The sequence below is a fragment of the Arachis ipaensis genome, chromosome B07, assembly GCF_000816755.2.
Source record: "Arachis ipaensis cultivar K30076 chromosome B07, Araip1.1, whole genome shotgun sequence".
NCBI classification, from domain to species: domain Eukaryota; kingdom Viridiplantae; phylum Streptophyta; class Magnoliopsida; order Fabales; family Fabaceae; genus Arachis; species Arachis ipaensis.
In genome coordinates, this window is record NC_029791.2 from 11687549 (window position 1) to 11708645 (window position 21097).

At 40.3% G+C, this 21097-nt stretch overlaps 1 protein-coding gene and 1 pseudogene across 1 annotated transcript; both read right to left on the bottom strand.

The window, feature by feature from the left end:
- On the bottom strand, window positions 1910-6766 carry LOC107609195 (annotated as a pseudogene).
- LOC107606606 (glyoxylate/hydroxypyruvate reductase B-like) lies at window positions 6760-12446 on the bottom strand. The gene is made up of 5 exons (XM_016308649.1): window positions 12264-12446; window positions 11772-11996; window positions 11576-11630; window positions 6992-7419; window positions 6760-6771 (listed from the first exon to the last, which is right to left on the bottom strand). Exons 1-5 carry the CDS (start codon window positions 12444-12446, stop codon window positions 6760-6762), a joined length of 903 nt encoding a protein of 300 aa, XP_016164135.1.

Below are 21097 nucleotides of genomic sequence, written 5' to 3' on the forward strand. Positions count from 1 at the left end.
AGCTTGTCCTTGTCATGCAGGGTCCTGGTGGTGTTACCATTAAGAAGACGAATCAGGCGTTGATCATCGGAATCTACGATGAGCCGATGACTCCAGGGCAGTGCAACATGATTGTTGAAAAGCTGGGTGATTATCTCATTGATACGGGTCTTTAAGTCCTCTTTGTTATTTCATGTTATCTGCTTGCTTATTTCACTGGCTCCTATACAAGGCTTCGCATCGATTTGCCAAGAGAATGCTCGATTGTAGTGTAATAATATTAATTAATGGTTATTCAAAGTCATGGGATCTGCGTCTAGGGAAGAAGTTACGGTGCTTGAGAAGTGAATAATAACTATAATCTCTGTTGTGCTTTTTAGCGGGTATCTGTATACATTTTACAAGTGGTTTTAATGCTATGGGCATAGATTGTTGGCATAACTTTCTAAAACCTTGTATCTCCCATGCTTTTTCTTCTCAATTTTATCTATGCCCAAGGAATTTAATGTTATTATCATCACTGATTAACGTTTCTGTTAGCATCATAGTATATTTCCTTTTACTCTTGGAAGAAATGTTACACCTAATAGTTCTCATCAATTTTGAGATTTCTAAACTGTGTTCTTGGGGTGTCAAATTATGAGTGGAGAAAATGGAAAGAGATAGAAAATAGGGACAAAGAATCTCAATCCATTGGCTATGGACTTTTGATTAAAGTCTTATGTCTGCATTGTGTCTCCATTTAAAATTTGACACATGCATAAATTTCGTCCCCGTTTTCGCCAAGAATTTGGCACTCAGAAACAAATAGGATAGAAACAAATATTTGACTATCCACAAGTACCAAAATATTCATGGCTTGATGCGCACAAGTTTTCTTTAACCTCAAGAACCAGATGAACTTTTTATTAATCAGGGTTCAAATAAGATGTTCCCCTTAGGCCTTAACAACATAATTTCTTTTTTAATTCCCTTGTATTTCTTGTGCATCTTACGATCCAAAAATTTCCTTCGATCCAACAATTTCCTTTGTTGAGTTTACGGAAATATACAACATAAAAGTTCACAAGGGACAATCCACATAGTACATTCTTTTAGAGACAAACAATCCCGAACATGATACTACTCATCACCATAAAAGAGGGTAAGAAATCTTTGAATATGTAGTGATACAAGTATATGTTTTCTAACGAGTTGGCATGTATAGATGGGGGAACCCCACTCTGCATAAAGTAGAAAATTGGAAATAAACCAACTGTACTTACAACATTTTTTGTATAAACTATTCACAAACCAATGACAATGCAAACTAACAAAATACAAATCCAGAAACGACCCAAAAAGTACATACCAATTCTCCACGCTGGTCTAAAGCTTCAAGATAACAGGTATATCTAAATCCAATTTGTTGAGGGGAGAGCTGACGGAAAGAATAATCTCTCTTATTATAGAAGACGGTTGGATAACACTATTGCTGCTTATAGTATCCACCTTGATGAGGTGGAGGGTATGGAGATGGAACGGTATATGGAGGCCTGGGAACAAAACCAGGTTGCTGAGCCGGGCATTATAGTATGGACCACGCCATCTAGGATATGCAGGTTGGCCATACTCTGCTGGTGCCTGCTGATGAACCTGATGGGGTTGGTATGGAGCGGCAGATGTTGGTGGAATGTGGTATGGAGGTGGAGGCTGATGCGCTGCTGAACTATATGAGGGAAGGGGATGTCCGTAGGAAGAAACCGGAGGCTGCTCAGGTGGTTGATAATAAGGTGTTTGGGGATGAGGATCTGTTTGTTGTGTACTGGGTCTTTGGTTTTGGCTTCCAACTGGTGGGTAATCAGACAAGTAGGGTGACTACACAAAAAAAAAAAAAAAAGAAAGGGTAGCATTCTGTATGAAATAATAAGAGCCATTTCAACTATTACCACTGAAATAGAAAAGAAGGTCCATTAATTAATGCATCAGTTTAAACAATTTTATGTTGCTGGTTAATATTCAGTTTTGTGTACATTAAAATCAGATTCAATATTGAGGAGAACAACCAAATACGATATACCTTTATAGTCTTCAAGATTGAAGAGAGCCGAGAATTCATCATTCTGAGCCTGTAAACAGAAGCAAACGGTTGTTAGAATCACATGATTGAAGATTGTTGCTTGCTCACAATAATCAATGTAGTAAGTAAAAAAGGAACCCCAGAAAATTTTTGTATTAAAAAAAAACCACCAAGACAGTTTGGGAAATATTTCTCTTAGAAAGTTCTAATATGCATCAATTCTTTTTAAGCGAGTGCACATAATGCACTTTAATCTGTAAATTGTACCTCTACACTTTGGATGATCAAATTCCTTAAATTTTACCAGGCAGCAAGTTTGTTGTTGAATCCAGTTTTGGTTACTATACAATCTCTTGTCATTTGATAAAATGTTTGATTACATTCTCATTACAATAGAAAGAGACTTTGTTGTCTATGTTATTGATTGTGTTATTGTGATGAATGGAAAGGGACAAAAGAAATTTAGAGTCTAACCGTATGCTGGAGGGTTGGCAATTATTGCATCTGCGTTAAATGCAACATGAGTATCTGGATCAGCACTGTTGCAAGCTGGAAGCAAAGAGTTGATAATAGCCTTTATCTGATTTCTTTGTTTATGAATTTCTGAGCGGCCTGATGGCAAGAAGCCTTTATTCTTGACCATATCTGAAGAAAGCATATAAATAAACATATTAATATATGAAAGCATGAGCAAGGAGAAGAAATCTTTTTGATATGGCTACTTGTATATGGTCATGCATTCAAAAGAATAAAAGCAACATTCCTCTAGTAAAACCTAATTGAGGATCTGAAGCAACATTCCTCTAGTAAAAGCAACATTCCTCTAGCAAAAGAATAAAAGCAATTATTCTTATAGTATATTTCAGGCAGATTGATTGCAGACTTTGGAAGTTCTAAAGGATGCCAAAACCAACCAGGTCTGATTGAGACATCACAGAGGGCAGGTACCCACTCGTGACCAGCCGGATCTCCCTCGGCCGCATATCTGTTAGAAACAAAGAAAACATTGAACAATTTGAGATAAGGCATAACAAAGCATAGAGCTTAAAGCGTAGGAATTTAAGTAACCCACCGAGGATCATTGTAAATGCCACCAATTGGAGTGAGAGTGGAGTTGTAAATAGACCAACAAGTAGAGGCACCAAGACCAAGTTCATTCCCAACCCACCTAGTGTCAGGACCAGCATCAGAAAATATAATGGCGGCGGGCTGAAGCTGGTGAATGAGAGAGAACCAAGTGTGAAAGAAATACTCCATGTCCTTCTCCCCTTCTCCTTTTGCACCATCCAAAAATACGTCTTTTATCTCTCCATATCTCTCCATATTACTCCATTGTTAAAGAAATACTCCATACCCCTTCTCTGCCAAGGCCTTGCTCATAACCTTAACAATGATTCCCTCACGCAACCAATAGTCTTTTATCAATTTCTATTTGAATCAAACATTAACAGAGAACTAATATCATGAAAAATAAAACATGATAAGAGAAAATAGACAACATCAACATGAACCTGAAACTACAAGTAACATGGACACAAAAACTAGTAGTGGCTATATCCTATCTCAATGACCAAGAACATTCTCAAATTAAATGCAATGAGTATCATATTAAACTCATATGAGAAGTAACAAATTCTGTTCTAGTTCATGAACATTTTATAGTTTTACTAAGATATGCTAGGTAGCTCAGGCCAAATAATAAACAGTAGAAGACATTGGTATGGTAAAAAAGGAGGTGAAAGCAGTAAGTTAATCTTACAAGAATGTCTTGACCGATCCAAGCAAACGAAGCATGACGATAAACTGCCCATATCACAGCGGACACTATGCAAAAGGGGGTAATGGCAAATGTCAGATATGACCGTCGAAGTCTAAGGTTTTTTTCTTGGTTGAGCTTCTGCTCTCTGAACTCGAAAGAAGGAAACTGGAATGGAGATGGGTTTTTCTTCTGAGCAGTCTGAGAAGAGGGGGGCAGAATCGTGACGGAGACAGAGGCCAGGCGACGAACACAACTCAGAAGACGGTGGTGGGTTGGAAGAATCTGCGACGACCAGACGAAGACGATGGTGACTGAGCGCCCGACGGACGGTGGCAGGAGCGCAATGGAGCAGATGAATACCAGAAACTGACGCGCCGAGCTCGAGGAAGAAGAAGCTGCGATTCTTGAAGGAGGAAGAAGCACGGACGACCAGACGACGATGGTAGTGCCTGAGAGCGACGGACGGCGGCAGTCCTTGCGGCGGTGGTGGAGAAGCTAGGGTTTCCTGTTTCAACTTCCTTTTTTTATTTGGGGAGAAGCTGTTAAGATATGGTATTCAAAGGGTATTTTTGATTTTCTGCCACTGAGAAACAGAAATTACTATATGCTTCACAATGAGGTGAAAAATGCAGTATACTGCTGGCATGATACAGGCAGAAAATCAAGACTCACAATTCCCAAGTCCATCCCAGCCTTTGTTGATGATTCCTCTCTGCCCGGTTTTATCCAGAGCTTCAATTATAATTTTTGTCATTTTGTCTGGTTGCTCTAGAGGCTGCTCAAAATAAGATTAAAAAAGAAAAAGAAATTACATTAGAATGGGTTTGCAGACATTTTAGTAGTGGCAAATATTTTGACAGTTAACTAGATCAAGTGTAGAATGACAACATAGAAAAAAAAGAGTAGCTCAGCGGTTGTCTATATCTGCTTTCACTATTGCCAAGCATTTAGCTTCTAGGGCCATCCTTTCCTGATGTTTTGCCATCCAAATAAGATTAATCCTTATACACCACTTGTTGCAAGAATGCTTTTGGCTCATTAAAAATTTCATGATAGTCTATACTATGAATGTGATGTGAATTAGAGGACACCAACTCTAAAAAATTTAGAGCAATCATGCACAAATGACAGATGTGTACATCAGATATTTTATGCTATTTAGCTCTATTCACACTTCACTGTGAATAACCAAAAAGTATTAAGAATCTACCTGGCCTTTCACCCACATTAAATTCCTTGCTGGACAAATTTTGTAGACCCACACATTTTTAACTGTTCTTTGCTCCCCACCCATGCGTCCAGGCATCTTTTTACCTTTAAACACCTGAAATGTGATGGTAAAAACAATTATTTAGAATGATAAATTAATAACAATAAGCAAAGAACATTCTTCCAAATAAAATCAGTTTATTCATGGAATAAAAAAAATATTATCACATATGAACATGAAAAAACAGAAAGCTGTGTAGTAAGAAAGCATAAAAATGATCAGTTTACAGAATTCTGACTTACCTTTCCAGGAGCGTCCCTTTGACCTGTAGAACCAATGCTTCGATGTGATAATGATGCACCATGGGATGCAAGCATTCCCTTAAATCCATGCCGCTTCATTCCACCCTGGTAAAAAATGAAAAATGGAAATTGAAAATCATATAACTAAGAGATTAAGGTCTATAAGACCAGTAGCAAACAACTGTCCCCTTTGAGTACAAAGAAGGATTCAACACACAAAGGACTATGCACATACATATCCAATGAATAAATAATATAAAAACAGCAAAAGGAGAACTACAAAGACCCTTGTTTCAAGATTTGTTGGATTTATTAACTTATTCTTGCAACTTCAGGACTTAGATAATTGGTAGCATCAAAATCAATATTTGAGCTTAATTACAATTTGCTATAAGAACTTTCACCATTTTTTAACCAATTGACAATTGGAGGAATGGTAAAAGCATTACTAAAAACAAAAAACAATAAAAAAAGATGCCATGCACTATCCTATCATTGCATGAGAATAAATCCAATCACACTATACATATGAGCAGTATTTAACATTAAGATAAGAGATAATCACCTGAAAACCTTTTCCTTTTGTGATTCCCGTTATATCAACATACTGGCCTGGCACAAAATGACGAACATTAAGCGAAGTACCAACAGGAAGAAGTGCATCCTCTGTCACCGGAAAGTCCCTTAGCTTCCTCTTCATCGGAACTCCTTAAGCCCGAAAATGACCCACTTCAGGCTTGGTCAAATGCTTTTCCTTCTTCTGCCCACAACCAATCTAACTAGAAACAAAGCAGCCAAAAACTTTATAATTAGATAACACAAACTTAACCCTCATGCAACTTGCCAAGACAAAAGAATACTACTCCAGTGAGAAAAATAAAATCATACATTGAATTTCTGCGAGTTTGAGCTAAATTAACAATCAGGACATCGTCCTTTATTTACACTCTACTCTTCCCTTTGGTGTAAATGACTCTAACCTCAAAATCAAGAACAAAATAATATATGATCTAAACTTTTTACAAGCAGAAACCACCAAAGGAATGCAATTTTGTTTTTAACACACAAAAAAATGACAATGCTACGCACCTGGAGGGCAAAGATTCCTTCCTTCTCAGGAGTCTTAACCTGAGAAACGATATTATCATCGACCCAAAGTACGGTTATTGGAATTCTAGCGCCCCATTTATCCCAGAGTGCACTCATACCACACTTGAGGGCTATAATCCCGGTTCGTTTGGAATTTGGGGTCATCACCCCTGGCTTCGCATCGATAATCCAAGACTCAGGGACGGCATCGGAGCTGAATCCCCTCAGAAATCGAACAGGGAATGGTGCCGCCGCCGCCACCGCCGCCGCATCGGTTGCGAAGAATTGAAGACGAGAAACGAGGCCTCTCGAAAGGGCCAGCATCGCAGAGCTGCATAGGAAAAATAGAGAAAAACCAAATTCAGAAGTTTAGCTTAGATAAGACGAAGAACAATTTGGATTTTTTGTTTTTTTAATATGTTTAATATAGATAAAGAATAATTTTGGTTTTTTGTTTTTTTAATATGTTTTTGTTTTATTGTTTCAATTATTTGAAACTATAGAATTAGGATTAATTGAATTTTAAAATTTGATTAATTTAAAAGAGTATTTTTGTCTAATCAAATAAAAGAAGGATATTTTAATTTTTTTGCATGTGGTGAAAGGACAACATTGTCCAATGCAAAAAGTTCCTCGGGAACATTAGGCTCATTCTCAAACACATCCAAACCAGCACCTCTTATTTCACCTTCCATCAAACATTGTACCAATTCCTTTTCATCAATTAGAGCTCCTCTTCCAACATTTACAATAATGCCACCCTTCCCCAATGCTAACATTACTTCCTTGTTGACTATGTACTTTGTTTGCTCAGTTAATGGACAACAAAGTATAAGAACATCACTGTTAGAGGCAAGATCAACCACATTGGAGTAGAAAGTGTATGAGACTGATGGATTCTTGTTCCTTGAATGGTACATGATTATGCAATCAAAGGCCTCTAGCCTTTTGGCAACTTCCCCACCAATTCTTCCCAATCCAATAATCCCAACTCTCTTGCCTCCTAGCTGAAAGTTGAAAACTAGTCATCAATCCATCTAATTTACATTTATTAAGTTTAGTGTAGAAAAAAAAGGAGGATAACAACTTTGCATCAAAATGCAAATAGTTGCTAGTGAAACATACTGAACAAGAAAATTGTTATTTAGAGAGCCCCAAAAATCTTGCCACACTGGTCATATAATCTAAATTTCATTGACATTTTGGATAAAAAATAAAAAAGAATTTTTAGAATTTCATTGTCAAATGATTTTCTTTTTCTTTTATCTACACATGAGGATGTTGTGTGGAAGGAAAGAAATAGAAAGGAAAGAAATAGAAAGGAAAGAAAAGAAATGAAAGAAATTGAGTGGATTTTTATTTTCTTTAGATGTGTTTGGATGAAAGGAAAATAAGAAGGAAAGAAATGTTATAAAAAGACAATTTTATTCTTATATTATAAAATACATTGAAAAAAATGAAAGGGTAATATTGGAAGTTGTGAGAGAAAATAAGTTTTCCCTTCCTTTTCTTTCCAACATTGGAGAGAAAAAAAATTGATGGGTCCACCAATTTTTTTCCACCCCTTTTATTTCCTCTTCAATTTCTCTTCATAACCAAACAATGAAAAATGATCATTTTCCTTCCTCTTTTCTTTCCTCCCTTTTCTTTTCTTCCATTTTCTCTTCAAACAAACATAGTGTAAGTACTTGCTATACTTGAAATGATTAGAGCAGCATAGATTCCCATGAAACTTTGTTTTTCTAGGTTGATTAGTCATCAGTTAGTTTACTTTTAATTAGGAAATCTTTTTTTGTTTTACTTGGTAGAGGTGCACATGAGTCGGGTGAAGCTGGGTTTGATGTGATTCAGATCTGATCCGAAATATACACCGGGTCTATTTATTAGATCCGAACCCGACCCTAAACCCGATGAAACCAATACACTTTCGGACCATAATTATATCGGGTAAAAATCGGGCCGTTAACATTATATTACGTTGATACTTTTTTGTAAGCTAGCATGTAAAAATATCCAAATTTCTAAAACTACAACCATTATTTAACATGGTAAAATTCACTTAAAAAAATATAACAAGAACCAACCCTTCTTCAAAATTAAAGCATAACCACAATCAATACTAAAGCATAACCATAATCAATACTAATATTGTCTAATAATACCAAATATTTAAATCAATACAAATAACACAATATTATGCATTAGTCTAAAGTCTTATGCATTCTAAAAATAAAACATTAACTTATAGTCTTATAATGACTAATAACACAAAATATTAAGGTTTACAATACTTAAATTCCACATAAGAATAGTCATGATCCATCATTAATAACACAAAATATTAATTGTGTATGATGACCGGGCCACCGGGCCGACTTCGGGTGACCCGAGCTATAGTCCGGACCTGACCCGAAATAATGACCGGGTCTATTTTTAAGACTCTTACCCGACCCTAAACTCGATGAAATCACACCAAATTAGCTCCTAAAGTGTTCGAGACCGGGCCGGACCTTCGGGCCAGGTCGGGTCATGTGCACCCCTATTACTTGGCCAAGTACAAAAAAACTTTATTTACACCATAATATAAGACCCGTTGGAACCTCTTAGTGCTTTTAGCATTGTGTTTTTTTTTTTTTTTGCATGAAATAATGAGGATTTTTTTTAGAGTTTAATTTTGATGATTTTACACAATTGTACAATCACATTCGTTCTTTTGGACGATTATTCACGCGATCAATGTAAAAGATAGTTATTTTTGCTAATGTATTATTACATAATTGAATGCACGTATAAAACTACTTTATACTGACAGTACATTAAAATTAAATTCTTAGTTTAATTTTAATCTTAAACATAAATATTTATATACAAACTAAGTTTTAAGAATTATAATAAGTGACTGAAGGTTGTAGAAGACTTAGAGAAGGGGGGTTGAATCTATGACATTCTTTTACTTTAATGAAATAACCCTTTTAAAACAAACTTGCAATCTGAATCTGTTTGAACTCAGCAGCGGAAAATTTATGAGACAATTTCATTTTGTCTCATGAATATCAGAAAACAGAACAGAGCAGGAAAGAGAGAAGCTGACACCATCATGTATCCTGGTTCGGTTGCTTTGTGCAATGCAATCTACGTCCAGTCTCCACCACAACAGTGGTGGAATTTCCACTATAGTTAAAGTATTACATACACTAATTCCACATGATTGACACAATCCTTTCACACTCAAGTTCTAACTTAACTTGACTTGGTTATGCTAATACCGAACTCTTTACTCTTAGTGCTAACCTAACTAAGAAAGGGATACCTCACTAGTACAAGATACAAGACGCAGATTTAACCTAAAGAAATCTGAAATAACTCTAGGCTTTTCACTCATGTGTATCTTTCTGCCTTTTTCCACTCTTAGCCTCTTTCAATGACTCTCTCATTCAGCCTTTTACCTCAAGAAATTACAGAAAGATAAACATTAAAAAGAAAATTACAATCTATAAAACATGAAGGAGATTGATGCTTCAATAGCCTCTTTGCTATGTGATAAACCAGATTTGCTAGCCTCTGATTCAGTTCTTCATTCTAGCGGAATGCTCCTTTGACTAGGAAGCACTGTTCAAGTAGATGAACTTCTTCAGAGAGCTCTTCTCAGAACATACACCTCAAGAACACTGGTTATCTCTCCTTGGCTTCTGAATGATGAAAATAATTTTTTTTGTATCTCCTTGCATGTTGCTGAGTTGCTCTCTCCTAGGTCAACCCTTGAGCTGTGTGCTTCACCAACTCACTTTTTCACTGTCTTCCATTTTTCCTCAGATTAGGAACTTTGGTTTTGACCTCCTTTGTTGACCGAAAGCCATAGGGCAGCAGAAACAAATATTTTCAATGGTAAACCCAGATCTTAGCCATTAAAACACTACTTGGTCCCCAAGACACACTTTATGACCGTAGATGCACAGCAGTGTAGAACAGAGATCATCTTTCTCAAGTATCCCATTTCGGACTGGCAGAGAGTTGGAAAGAGGAGAAGAAAGCAATATGCATGCAAGAGGAAATATGTTACCTTTGACCTCTACCTTAGCTTGATTTGGTTTGATTTGGTTTATTAGACCTCAACTTTTCTTGCTTAACCTTCTCTTTCTTTCTTCTTCTATGAATAGCTTAGGAACTAAGCTCTCTCTCACTTCTCTGATTTCTGACCAAGAAGGAAAAGGTGAACGTTGCTTTTGGTGAAAGCAAATGGGAGGGAATTGCTTGCTGTCGGACTTAGAACAGATCTATTCATTTAGCCCGTTGATTTCTTTGCTTTGTTTTCTTTGGGCTTCCTTTGGATTATCAACCCACCAGCCTTATTTTTGTTTTCCATCCAATTTGGGCTGCTGTTATATATTAAATTTTTTGTCTGCATCACTAAACCCAAATAATAAAAAACTAATTGGATAATTAGCCCAAGAATCTAATGTTTGTCATCATTGTTTATATTAGTTAATTTCTTAACTCAACAATCTCCCCCTTGATGACAAACATAATTAAACATTACCAAAGGAATCGAATTTTAGTAAAGTTAAGAAACTTCCCTTTGAATGATGTTGCTTGCTTTTGTGTTGCTCCCCTTTTCCTTTTCAAGAGTAGCTCCCCCTAGATTTATACTCTTCTTTTTGTTCCTGTTTATATTATACTTATAGAGAGCACAATAAAGAGCTGCATATAATTCAACTTTGACTAAGGGAGCTTAAACAACTAGCAACACCAAACCAGCCCAATATTCAACATGTCATAAAAAGCAAGTTCCAGTTTTCATGCACAAAAAATCACAGCAGTAGCAAAATTTGCAAATCAAATTTTCATGCCAACAACATTATAGCAGCCGCAATCAACATTCCAAAAAATAATCAAAGATTCACAATCCTGCTACTCATGCGCTATTACTCCCCCCTTTTGTCATCAAGGGTGGAAAATAGGCAAATTCAAGTAAAAATTGCACATATAACCTGCAAAAAAAGTGTTAATGCACACTCTAAATCACCAAATTAATTTAAAATAAATGCAGTAGTAGTTAAAGTATTACAGTCATCCCAAATGACAGAAAGTAGTTCAAAAAACACAAGAGAAACAGTTTTCATGAGACAAAAAGTGGGGAGATAGCAGCATTTTCATGAGACAAATCTAGGCATCTGAACCAATCCCTTCCGAATCAGCTTCCTCTTCAGCACCAGTGGCATGATCTTCATCTTGCTGAAGATTATCAATGAACTTCATGAATACAGCCACTCTATCCCTTGATTCTCAGAGGAAATTCTCATGCTTGCTTGCTAGCTTCCTTTGTTCCTTACTCATGGCAATCATATGATTGGATTGGGAGACAAACTCTTGGACCACATCTCTAACAACATTAAACAGAGCAGATTTTTGTCCAGTGGAGATGGAGGTGCCCTCGGTGGAAGGTGGAGAAGATTCCTCAGGAATGAACTCATCATCCTCATCATCTAGAACCACCATCTCAGAACGAGTAGGTCCTTTATGCTGTTTCACTAAACCACCCCCTTTTAGATATGAATGTCTGTTTTCATAATCCTCATTGGACAAGTCAACACCAAAATACTCAAAAATACAAGTTAGAAACATGCCATAAGTAAGGGCTTTGTCTTTCTCATTTCTAACAGAGTCAAACATGTATCTAACCATCAAATAAGCAAAAGAAATTTCTGTTTTAGTGAGCAGGGCATACAAAACAAGAGTGTCAGTATAAGATACCCTTTGATATGAACCACTTTGAGGAAGTATGATGTGGTTGACAATTTGGTGCAACTGAGCACGTTCATATCCTAGGGCTTTGTGAGTGGGGGTAATGCCATCAATCAAGGAAACATGTTCACAAATATGAGGCAAAGCATCATTAAAAGAGATGCCAACTCCTTCATCCCACTTAACAGAAGTATAAGCACAAGCCCCAACATCAGTATATTTTAATGAATCACTGATTGTTTCATTATTTAAAATAATGTCTTGGCCCTTGACATAAGAATGCACACTGCCGTCATGATATGTCATGTTAGCATAAAACTCTTTGACCAAAAGTGGGTAAACAGGCTTTTTGATGTTAAAAAAATGATTCCATTCCAGAAATTCTAAATTTTCAACAAAAAGAAAACCTTTCTTTTTCAATTTGGTAAATCATCAAGAAAAGAGGGACACATGGTACGGTACTTAATAACTCCTTCATAAAAGTCATTATTCATGGCAGACCTAAATCTATAAGGGTTACAGTTGGAGTGAGATGTCATGAAATGGGATTTATGTGCAAAGGGATCAATGTCTGGTTCTCTAACTGATTTAAGAGGGAGCCGATGTTTATCTCTTTGAGAACGCAAGGGAACAGACCTTGTCTTAGGTTGAGTGGGCTCAGAGGTAGGTTCGGTAGCAGCTGGGTGTTTCCCCTTTGATGAACTTGGCTTTGACGAACCAGGTTTGGATGGAGGTTCCTTCGGAGGTGCCGTCGGCTTGGCTGAAGGTGGAAACCTTGAGGGATTTTTAGTGCGAGCCATGGGATCTGAACGAGGAGATGAAGTTGGAGAAGAAGGAGAAGTAGTGAAGGTTCGGTCCTGAAAACGAGTGGAGGGTTTTTGCTTTGCAGGAAGCTTGAATATCTTTTCTCGTGGTGGCTTTTGAGAAACAGTTTTCTTCCTCATTTGGTTGGTTTCTGATTTTTGAAGGAAGAGATGCAGTAAAGATAGTGAGGAGAAACTGAAGGGTTGGAGGAGTTATGGAGGGAGAAGAAGAAGTATTGGTAACTGTTCCGAGGGTTACCTGAAACTGGAGGTCGATCTCGGATGAGATCTTCTGTACTGGTCGGAGATGACATGTCCGGCTGGCTGGTGGCGGCCGGAGCTGTTGTGTCCGACTTGTTAGACTTGCTGTACTGCTGATCCTTAGCCACCGGAGGGTGGGGGGTACCTGCAAGAGACTCCGATGCTTAAGTTAGCATGGGTATTAAGCAGGTTTATTGTAGAATCAGAGTATGAGTTATACCTGGGTGCTCCAGTGTATTTATAGTAGTGTGGAGTGACCTTTCTGGAGATAAGATAGTTATCTTATCTTATCTTATCTTTAAGTGAGGTCGTCTTATCTTCTGGGAAACCGCCTTTATCCTTCTAGGCTTTGGCTGCCTTTAGATTGGGCTGTGTCCCTCTATTTGGGCCCTTATTAGGCCTCTGTAGCGTTTTGGCCGAGCTCTTTGTGAAGAGGTCGGTCATTGGCCGAGCTCTTTGGGAAGAGGTCGGATAGTCTGACCTGAAGAGGTCGGTCGGCTTGTCGCTAAAGATCCCAGGTCGGACATCTTGACCCAGGGTATGAACAGTGCCCCTGCTTGAGTTCGATCTTTTCGTGAGATCGAGCTTCGATCTCTTTGGAAGTCATGCTCAAGCATCTGTCTGGCTTGTTTCTTCATTGCTTTGCAATTCTGGCAGATTTTCTAGAGGTTTGGTACTTCACAGTCCATCCTCTTTTGAGTGGTAGTGTGGGTTTTCTACCCTTGCCTTCTGGATCACGCCTTGCTTTAAGTTTGTGTTGACATCCCTCTGCTTTGGCGAAGTTATCCTTGCGGCTTGATATCCAGGCTTTTAGTGACTTGTCTGATGACTTTTTAGTGTTCTTTATATAGAACCTTTTTTAGTCTCGGATGACGTTTGTAGCCTTGTTTGAGATTGTGCCTTCTTTGAGTGGAGTTGTATCCCTTTTAGCTAAGCACATTTGAGCCTTAAGTTGTTTCCCAACCTTTTGGCTTGTTCATTTTTGAGATCGTACTTGCGCCTCTTCTTAGCTGACGTCGACCTGTACGATTTTGCCCCTGCTTGAGTTCGGACCTTTCCGTGAGATCGTGATTTCAGAGCTTCGATCTTTTTGAGGAAGTCGTGCTCAAGCATCCTGACTTTGGTCGATCTTGAGTAGTTTCTCCTTGTGGGAGTCTGGTATTGCCCTTTTTAGTTTGTTGAGAGGTCTTTTCAGCCTTCTTCCGACTTGTTTGTCTTCACTGTTCGGGCTTTTTAGTCATAATCCAACAACTTTTTAGGTATAGTTCCTGATGGGAAACCTTTTATAGTCTGTTTGGATGACTTTTTAGCGCCGTTTTGATTTGTGCTTTTGCCTTTTGAGTAGTGTCTTTTTTCAAGACTTCATACCTTTTAGCAAAGCATTCGTAGCCTTCCTTTGGCCGTTTGTGAGATGTCTTTGTCCCCTTTGTGGATCTTTGTAGAGTGTCGGTATTTTGTTGTCCGACCTCTTTTGATCACTGCTGGTTTTGTCCACTTTCTGCTTGGTCGATGTGGTCCTTGGGGCTAACTTGTCCGACAACTTTTTACTGTTCTCGTAGAACACTTTTTAGTCATTCTGAACAATTTTGATAGCCTTGTCGTGGAGCCGTGGCTTTTTGGGCGAAGCTATGTCCCTTTTAGCGCACGCTTTTCGTTGGTCTGACACCTCGTGTCGATCCGAGCTGTAGCTTTCGCCGGTCCGACTTCTCTTATCGGTCCGATCTGTAGCTTTCGCCGGTCCGACTTCTTTTGTCGGTCCGATCTGTAGCTTTCATTGGTCCGACTTCTCTTGTCGGTCTAAGTTGTTTTTGTAATCCTCTTTCTTGGACCTTGGTCAGGTCTCTTTCAGGGATTACTTTTATAACTTGTTTTGTTTTTTGTAGGAGACCGACTTCGTCATGTCGATCTCTTCTAAGTTATTTTGTAATCCTCTTTCTTGGACCTTTGTCAGGTCTCTTTCAGGGATTACTTTTATAACTTGTTTTTTGTAGGAGGTCGACTTCTTTGCGTCGTCCTGTTTCTAAGTTATTTTTGTAGTCCTCTTTTTTGGACCTTTGTCAGGTCTCTTTCAGGGACTACTTTTATAACTTTTCATTTTGGGCCGACTTGTCATGTCGGGCCCTTCTAAGTTAAAGTAATACTCTTTAATAGGGTTGGCCAGACCTCTTTCCAGGGTTTACTTATAACTTGGGTTGGCTTGGTCCGACTTCTCAACGTCGGCCAGTCTTTAAGTTATTATTTTAGCAATCCGTAAGACCTCGTCAGGTTCTTTTTTAGATCACTTTCGATAACTTCATACATTATTCTGTGTTCATCTTTGCCGATTTGTAGAAAGTGGTTGGCATCTCTAGATCGTCTTTTGGGTGAATTGTGTTTTCACCTTTATCGGACGGTTTATCTTTATCGTGATTGTGCAGTGAATTTGTTTTTCACTTTCTGCCGATCTGTTGCTTTATAATCGGGCGATGAACTCTGCTTTCACTTTGTTGCCGACCTTGTCGAAATCGGGCGATGAATTCTGGTTTCATCTTTGCCGACTTTTATCGTGATCGGGCGGTGAATTTGGTTTTCACCCCGCCGACCTTATCGTGATCCGGCAGTGAAATTTGCGTTTCAGATTAATGCGTCTTGGTATAGTAGTGAATTTTATTTCACTTTGTCGAAATCGAACGATGAATTCGGTTTTCATTGTGGTCGGGCGGTGAAGTTGGTTTTCACCTTGCCGACATGTCGCTTTGTAATCGGATGATGAGTTTGGTTTTCATCTTGCCGACTTTGTCGTGATCGGGTGGTGAATTTGTTGTTCACCTTGCCGACCTGCCGTAGCCGGGCGTCTTGGTAGGAAACTTTTTAGGAATCTGCAATCTTTTAAACAATAAAATGAAGATAAGGGTGTGTACATATTAGTACTTACCTTTCTAGGTCGGGCAATCTTTTTGGATCTCGGCCTGGCGTCCTTTTTAGATTGCAGGCCTGCCATGACCTTGGTAGCTCTTGCCCTTCGAAGTTGGACACTTTGTAGCAACCTTTCCCCATTCTTCTGAACAACTTGGTATGGTCCTTTCTAGTTGGCTGCTAGCTTCTCTTCTCCTGACCGAACTATTTTGATGTCATTTCGGATTAGGATGAGATTGTTGTTGCTAGATTACCTTCCAATTGTATCTTGAGGCCATTTGACGTTTTAACGCCTCTTCCTTGATCCGACCTCGTTCTCGGGTTTCTGGAAGTAGGTCGAGTTATTCCTTTTGAAGTTGGGAGTTGGCCTCTTCACTGTAGTGGATCACTTTTGGCGATCCTTCTTTGACTTCCACTAGGATCATTGCCTCCATTCCGTATAGCTAATCAGAAAGGTGATTCCTTCGTGGTGAAGTGTGGAGTTGTCCGATATGCCCAGAGGACTTGTGGGAGCTCTTCTGGTGGGGCTATAGGGAAGTTGGCATGCTTTTGATGTAAAGCTTTGACTTTGTATTTGCTCCGAAGAACTTTGGTTCTTTCTGCAAAAAGTTTGCATCTTTGATCGTTTGTTGTCACTTTTCTTTTGTCATTCGCCTTTGAGAAGAATGTGTGCTTTGCTTTAGGGTTTGGTTGCTGTTCCTGTTTCTTTTCATCGTTGCCTGACTTCTTTTGTACAAAAGTTCTAGCTTTTGTTTTGACCTTTTGTTTGAGAGGTGTTCGGACTGTTTGGGTATAGATTGTTGACTTCTTTTCTCTGTGTTCTTGCCCTGTTGTTGCCTCCAAAGGGTGCCCCTGGACTTTCGTGTGAGTCCTGGGGTTTCCCTTTTACTGCCAAGTCTGTCACTTGATGTTTTGCTGTTATTGTCCGAGTTGTTTCCTTATTTGCCCGAGTTGTTTGGTAGTAGCCCATAGTCGACCTATGTCTTTTAGATGTCTACTAAGATCCCGGACAGCATGTCTGATTAGCTGGATTTCGTAGTTTTAATGCATGTTACTGTGGCTGACCCTGAGTACATCCCTTATACCGCCTTCGAGATCGATTTGTTGTGGTCTTGTAATGTAGCCTGGATGAGGCTTCTGTTATTGCCCCTTGGTTGGCTAGTTTTGAAAATGTATCAGCTCGGGCATTCTGCTCCTGAGGTATGTGTCAGACTTCATATCCCCGAATTGTTCGAGCTGTTGGTGCTGGCTGGTTTTGAAAATGCATCAGCTCGGGCATTCTATATGTCGGACTTCATTTTCCCCGATTTGTCCGAGCTGTTTTCTGTTTTTGTCCAGGGTCCCCCGAATTGTTTGAGATGTTCTCTGGTTTTGTCCAGGATCCCCCGAATTATCCAAGCTGTCCTCTGTAGGATTCTTCCAGCTAAGTTTGTTTTCTGTAGGATGCTTTTATGGGCTGGTTGGTCCGAACTCTGATAGTGTGAGCTTGAAAGTATGGGTGGAGTCGTTGAGAGGTGAGTATGTGGGCTTAGGCAAACTTTTTCTATCTTTTGATAGTTTAGTTCGGCCGCTTGTAGAGCTTTGCTGATGAAGTAGACGGGTTCTTACCCACTTCTGTCTTCTCTGACTAGTGCTGAGGCTATTGCCCGACTTCCCACTGCGAGGTATAATATGAGTTCTTCACTTTCCCATGGTCTGGAAAGAATGGGTGGTTGCCCCAAGAATTTTGAAATCTGGGAAGGCTTGTTCGCACTCCGTTGTCCTTTTCAACTCTTCTGACCTCTTTGGTGTGAGGTGGACGTTTAACTTGTCCGACCTCTTTGTTGTGAGGTGGACCTTCGACTCGCCCGACATCTTCGATGTGAGGTGGACCTTCAACTCGTCCGAACTCTTTGATGTGAGGCGGACCTTCAATTCATCCGACCTCTTTGTTGTAAGGTGGACCTTCAACTCGTCCGACCTCTTTGGTGTGAGGTGGATCTTCAACTCGTCCGACCTCTTTGGTGTGAGGTGGACCTTTAACTCATCCGACCTCTTTGATGTGAGGTTAGACCTTCAACTCGTCCGACCTCTTTGTTGTGAGGTGGACCTTCAACTCGTCCAACTTCTTTGTTGTGAGGTGGACCTTCAACTCGTCTGACCTCTTTGGTGTGAGGTGGACCTTCAACTTGCCCGACCTCTTTGGTGTGAGGTGGACTTTCAACTCGTCCGACTTCTTTGGTGTGAGGTGGACCTTTAACTCGTCCGACCTCTTTGGTGTGAGGTGGACGTTAACTCGTCCGACCTCTTTGATGTGAGGTGGACCTTCAACTCGTCCGAACTCTTTGGTGTGAGGTGGACCTTCAACTCGTCCGACCTCTTTGTTGTAAGGTGGACCTTTAACTCGTCCGACCTCTTTGGTGTGAGGTGGACGTTAACTCGTCCGACCTCTTTGGTGTGAGGTGGACGTTAACTCGTCCGATCTCTTTGATGTGAGGTGGACCTTCAACTCGTCCGAACTCTTTGGTGTGAGGTGGACCTTCAACTCGTCCGACCTCTTTGGTGTGCGGTGGACCTTTAACTCATCCGACCTCTTTGGTGTGAGGTGGATGTTAACTCGCCTGACCTCTTCGGTGTGAGGTGGACCTTCAACTCGTCCGATCTCTTTGGTGTGAGGTGGACCTTCAACTTGTCCGACCTCTTTTGTTTTTGATTGGGCGAGGTGGTGGGATCTTCTCCGTGTTGCATATTTCTCGGTAAACCTCCACAAAAGACACCCGAAGAGGGGTGTAATTGCGGTATTTTCTAGTCTTCCCGGGTTGATCTTCTTTTTTCTTGGACTCTTTATCCTTGTCCTGTGGTGGGTTAGGAGAATTCGGTTTCTGAGCTCTCTCCTAGTCGAGAGTTCTCCTCCATGTTGATGTGTTTCTTTGCCTGTTCCTGTACCTCGTTTAGAGATGTTGGGTACTTTTTGGATATTGAGTGGCTAAAAGGTCCTCCTCGTAGGCCATTGATGAAACCCAAGATATCTGCTTTTGTTGGCAGACTTTGTATGTCCAGGCACGCTTTGTTGAATCTTTCCATGTAGTTGCGAAGACTTTCCCGATCTCCTTGCTTGATCCCTAGCAAGCTTGGAGCGTGTTCGGCTTTATCCTTCTGGATGGAGAATAACGGATTGCATCTGAGGCCTTCGTGAGATACATCCTGCTTCTGGAATTTCTAAGATGATGGCTTGAATCTGATGTGCCGCCGTACGGGGTCATATCGGGAGCTTTGAAGTCCTTTGGGACTTTAGCTTTCATGATCTCTTTGGTGAATGGGTCTTGATATTTGTGGGGGATGTCTTCGTGACCGGATCGAGTTGTTTTGGCCTTGAGATCCGCTTCGAGTTTTAGGAGCTTGTCCTCTGACGTCGTCTTGTTTCTCTTCCGAAGGTCTCTTTCGGCTTCCCGTTGATGTTCAGCTTCTTGTTCCAGCTGTTTAAGGCAATTCTGTTGCTCACGGATAGCTTCCAAAATTTCTGTGTTTGGGGGTTGCTTATTTCCCCCGTTTTGAGGTGCGTCTTTGGAGGTGGTGTCCGTGTCTTTGTTTGGCGTTCGGTCCACCAAACTAGAGTTGTGATCGTTGTCATGGTTGTCCGCCATGGTGATGGGATGACTTCCAGGTTCCCCGGCAACGGCGCCAATGTTCCGAGGGTTACCTGAAACTGGAGGTCGATCTCGGATGAGATCTTCTGTACTGGTCGGAGATGACATGTCCGGCTGGCTGGTGGCGGCCGGAGCTGTTGTGTTCGACTTGTTAGACTTGCTGTACTGCTGATCCTTGGCCACCGGAGGGTGGGGGGTACCTGCAAGAGACTCCGATGCTTAAGTTAGCATGTGTATTAAGCAGGTTTATTGTAGAATCAGAGTATGAGTTATACCTGGGTGCTCCAGTGTATTTATAGTAGTGTGGAGTGACCTTTCTGGAGATAAGATAGTTATCTTATCTTATCTTATTTTTAAGTGAGGTCATCTTATCTTCTGGGAAACCGCCTTTATCCTTCTAGGCTTTGGCTGCCTTTAGATTGGGCTGTGTCCCTCTATTTGGGCCTTTATTGGGCCTCTGTAGCGTTTTGGCCGAGCTCTTTGTGAAGAGGTCGGTAATTGGCCGAGCTCTTTGGGAAGAGGTCGGATAGTCTGACCTGAAGAGGTCGGTCGGCTTGTCGCTAAAGATCCCAGGTCGGACATCTTGACCCAGGGTATGAACAGTGCCCCTGCTTGAGTTCGATCTTTTCGTGAGATCAAGCTTCGATCTCTTTGGAAGTCGTGCTCAAGCATTTGTCTGGCTTGTTTCTTCATTGCTTTGCAATTCTGGCAGATTTTCTAGAGGTTTGGTACTTCACAGTCCATCCTCTTTTGAGTGGTAGTGTGGGTTTTCTACCCTTGCCTTCTGGATCACGCCTTGCTTTAAGTTTGTGTTGACATCCCTCTGCTTTGGCGAAGTTATCCTTGTGGCTTGATATCCAGGCTTTTAGTGACTTGTCTGATGACTTTTTAGTGTTCTTTATATAGAACCTTTTTTAGTCTCGGATGACATTTGTAGCCCTGTTTGAGATTGTGCCTTCTTTGAGTGGAGTTGTATCCCTTTTAGCTAAGCACATTTGGGAAGAGGTCGGATAGTCTGACCTGAAGAGGTCGGTCGGCTTGTCGCTAAAGATCCCAGGTCGGACATCTTGACCCAGGGTATGAACAGTAACTGTTTCGAGGGTTACCTGAAACTATAGGTCGATCTCGGATGAGATCTTCGGTACTGGTCGGAGATGACGTGTCCGGCTGGTGGGTGGCGGCCGGAGCTGTCGTGTCCGACTTGTTGGACTGGATGCACTGCTGATCCTTTGGTCACCGGAGGGTGGGGGTACCTGCAAGAGACTCCGATGTTTAAGTTAGCATGTGTATTAAACAGGTTTTTAGTGGAATCAGAGTATGAGTTATACCTGGGTGCTCCAATGTATTTATAATGGTGTGATAGTGACCTTTT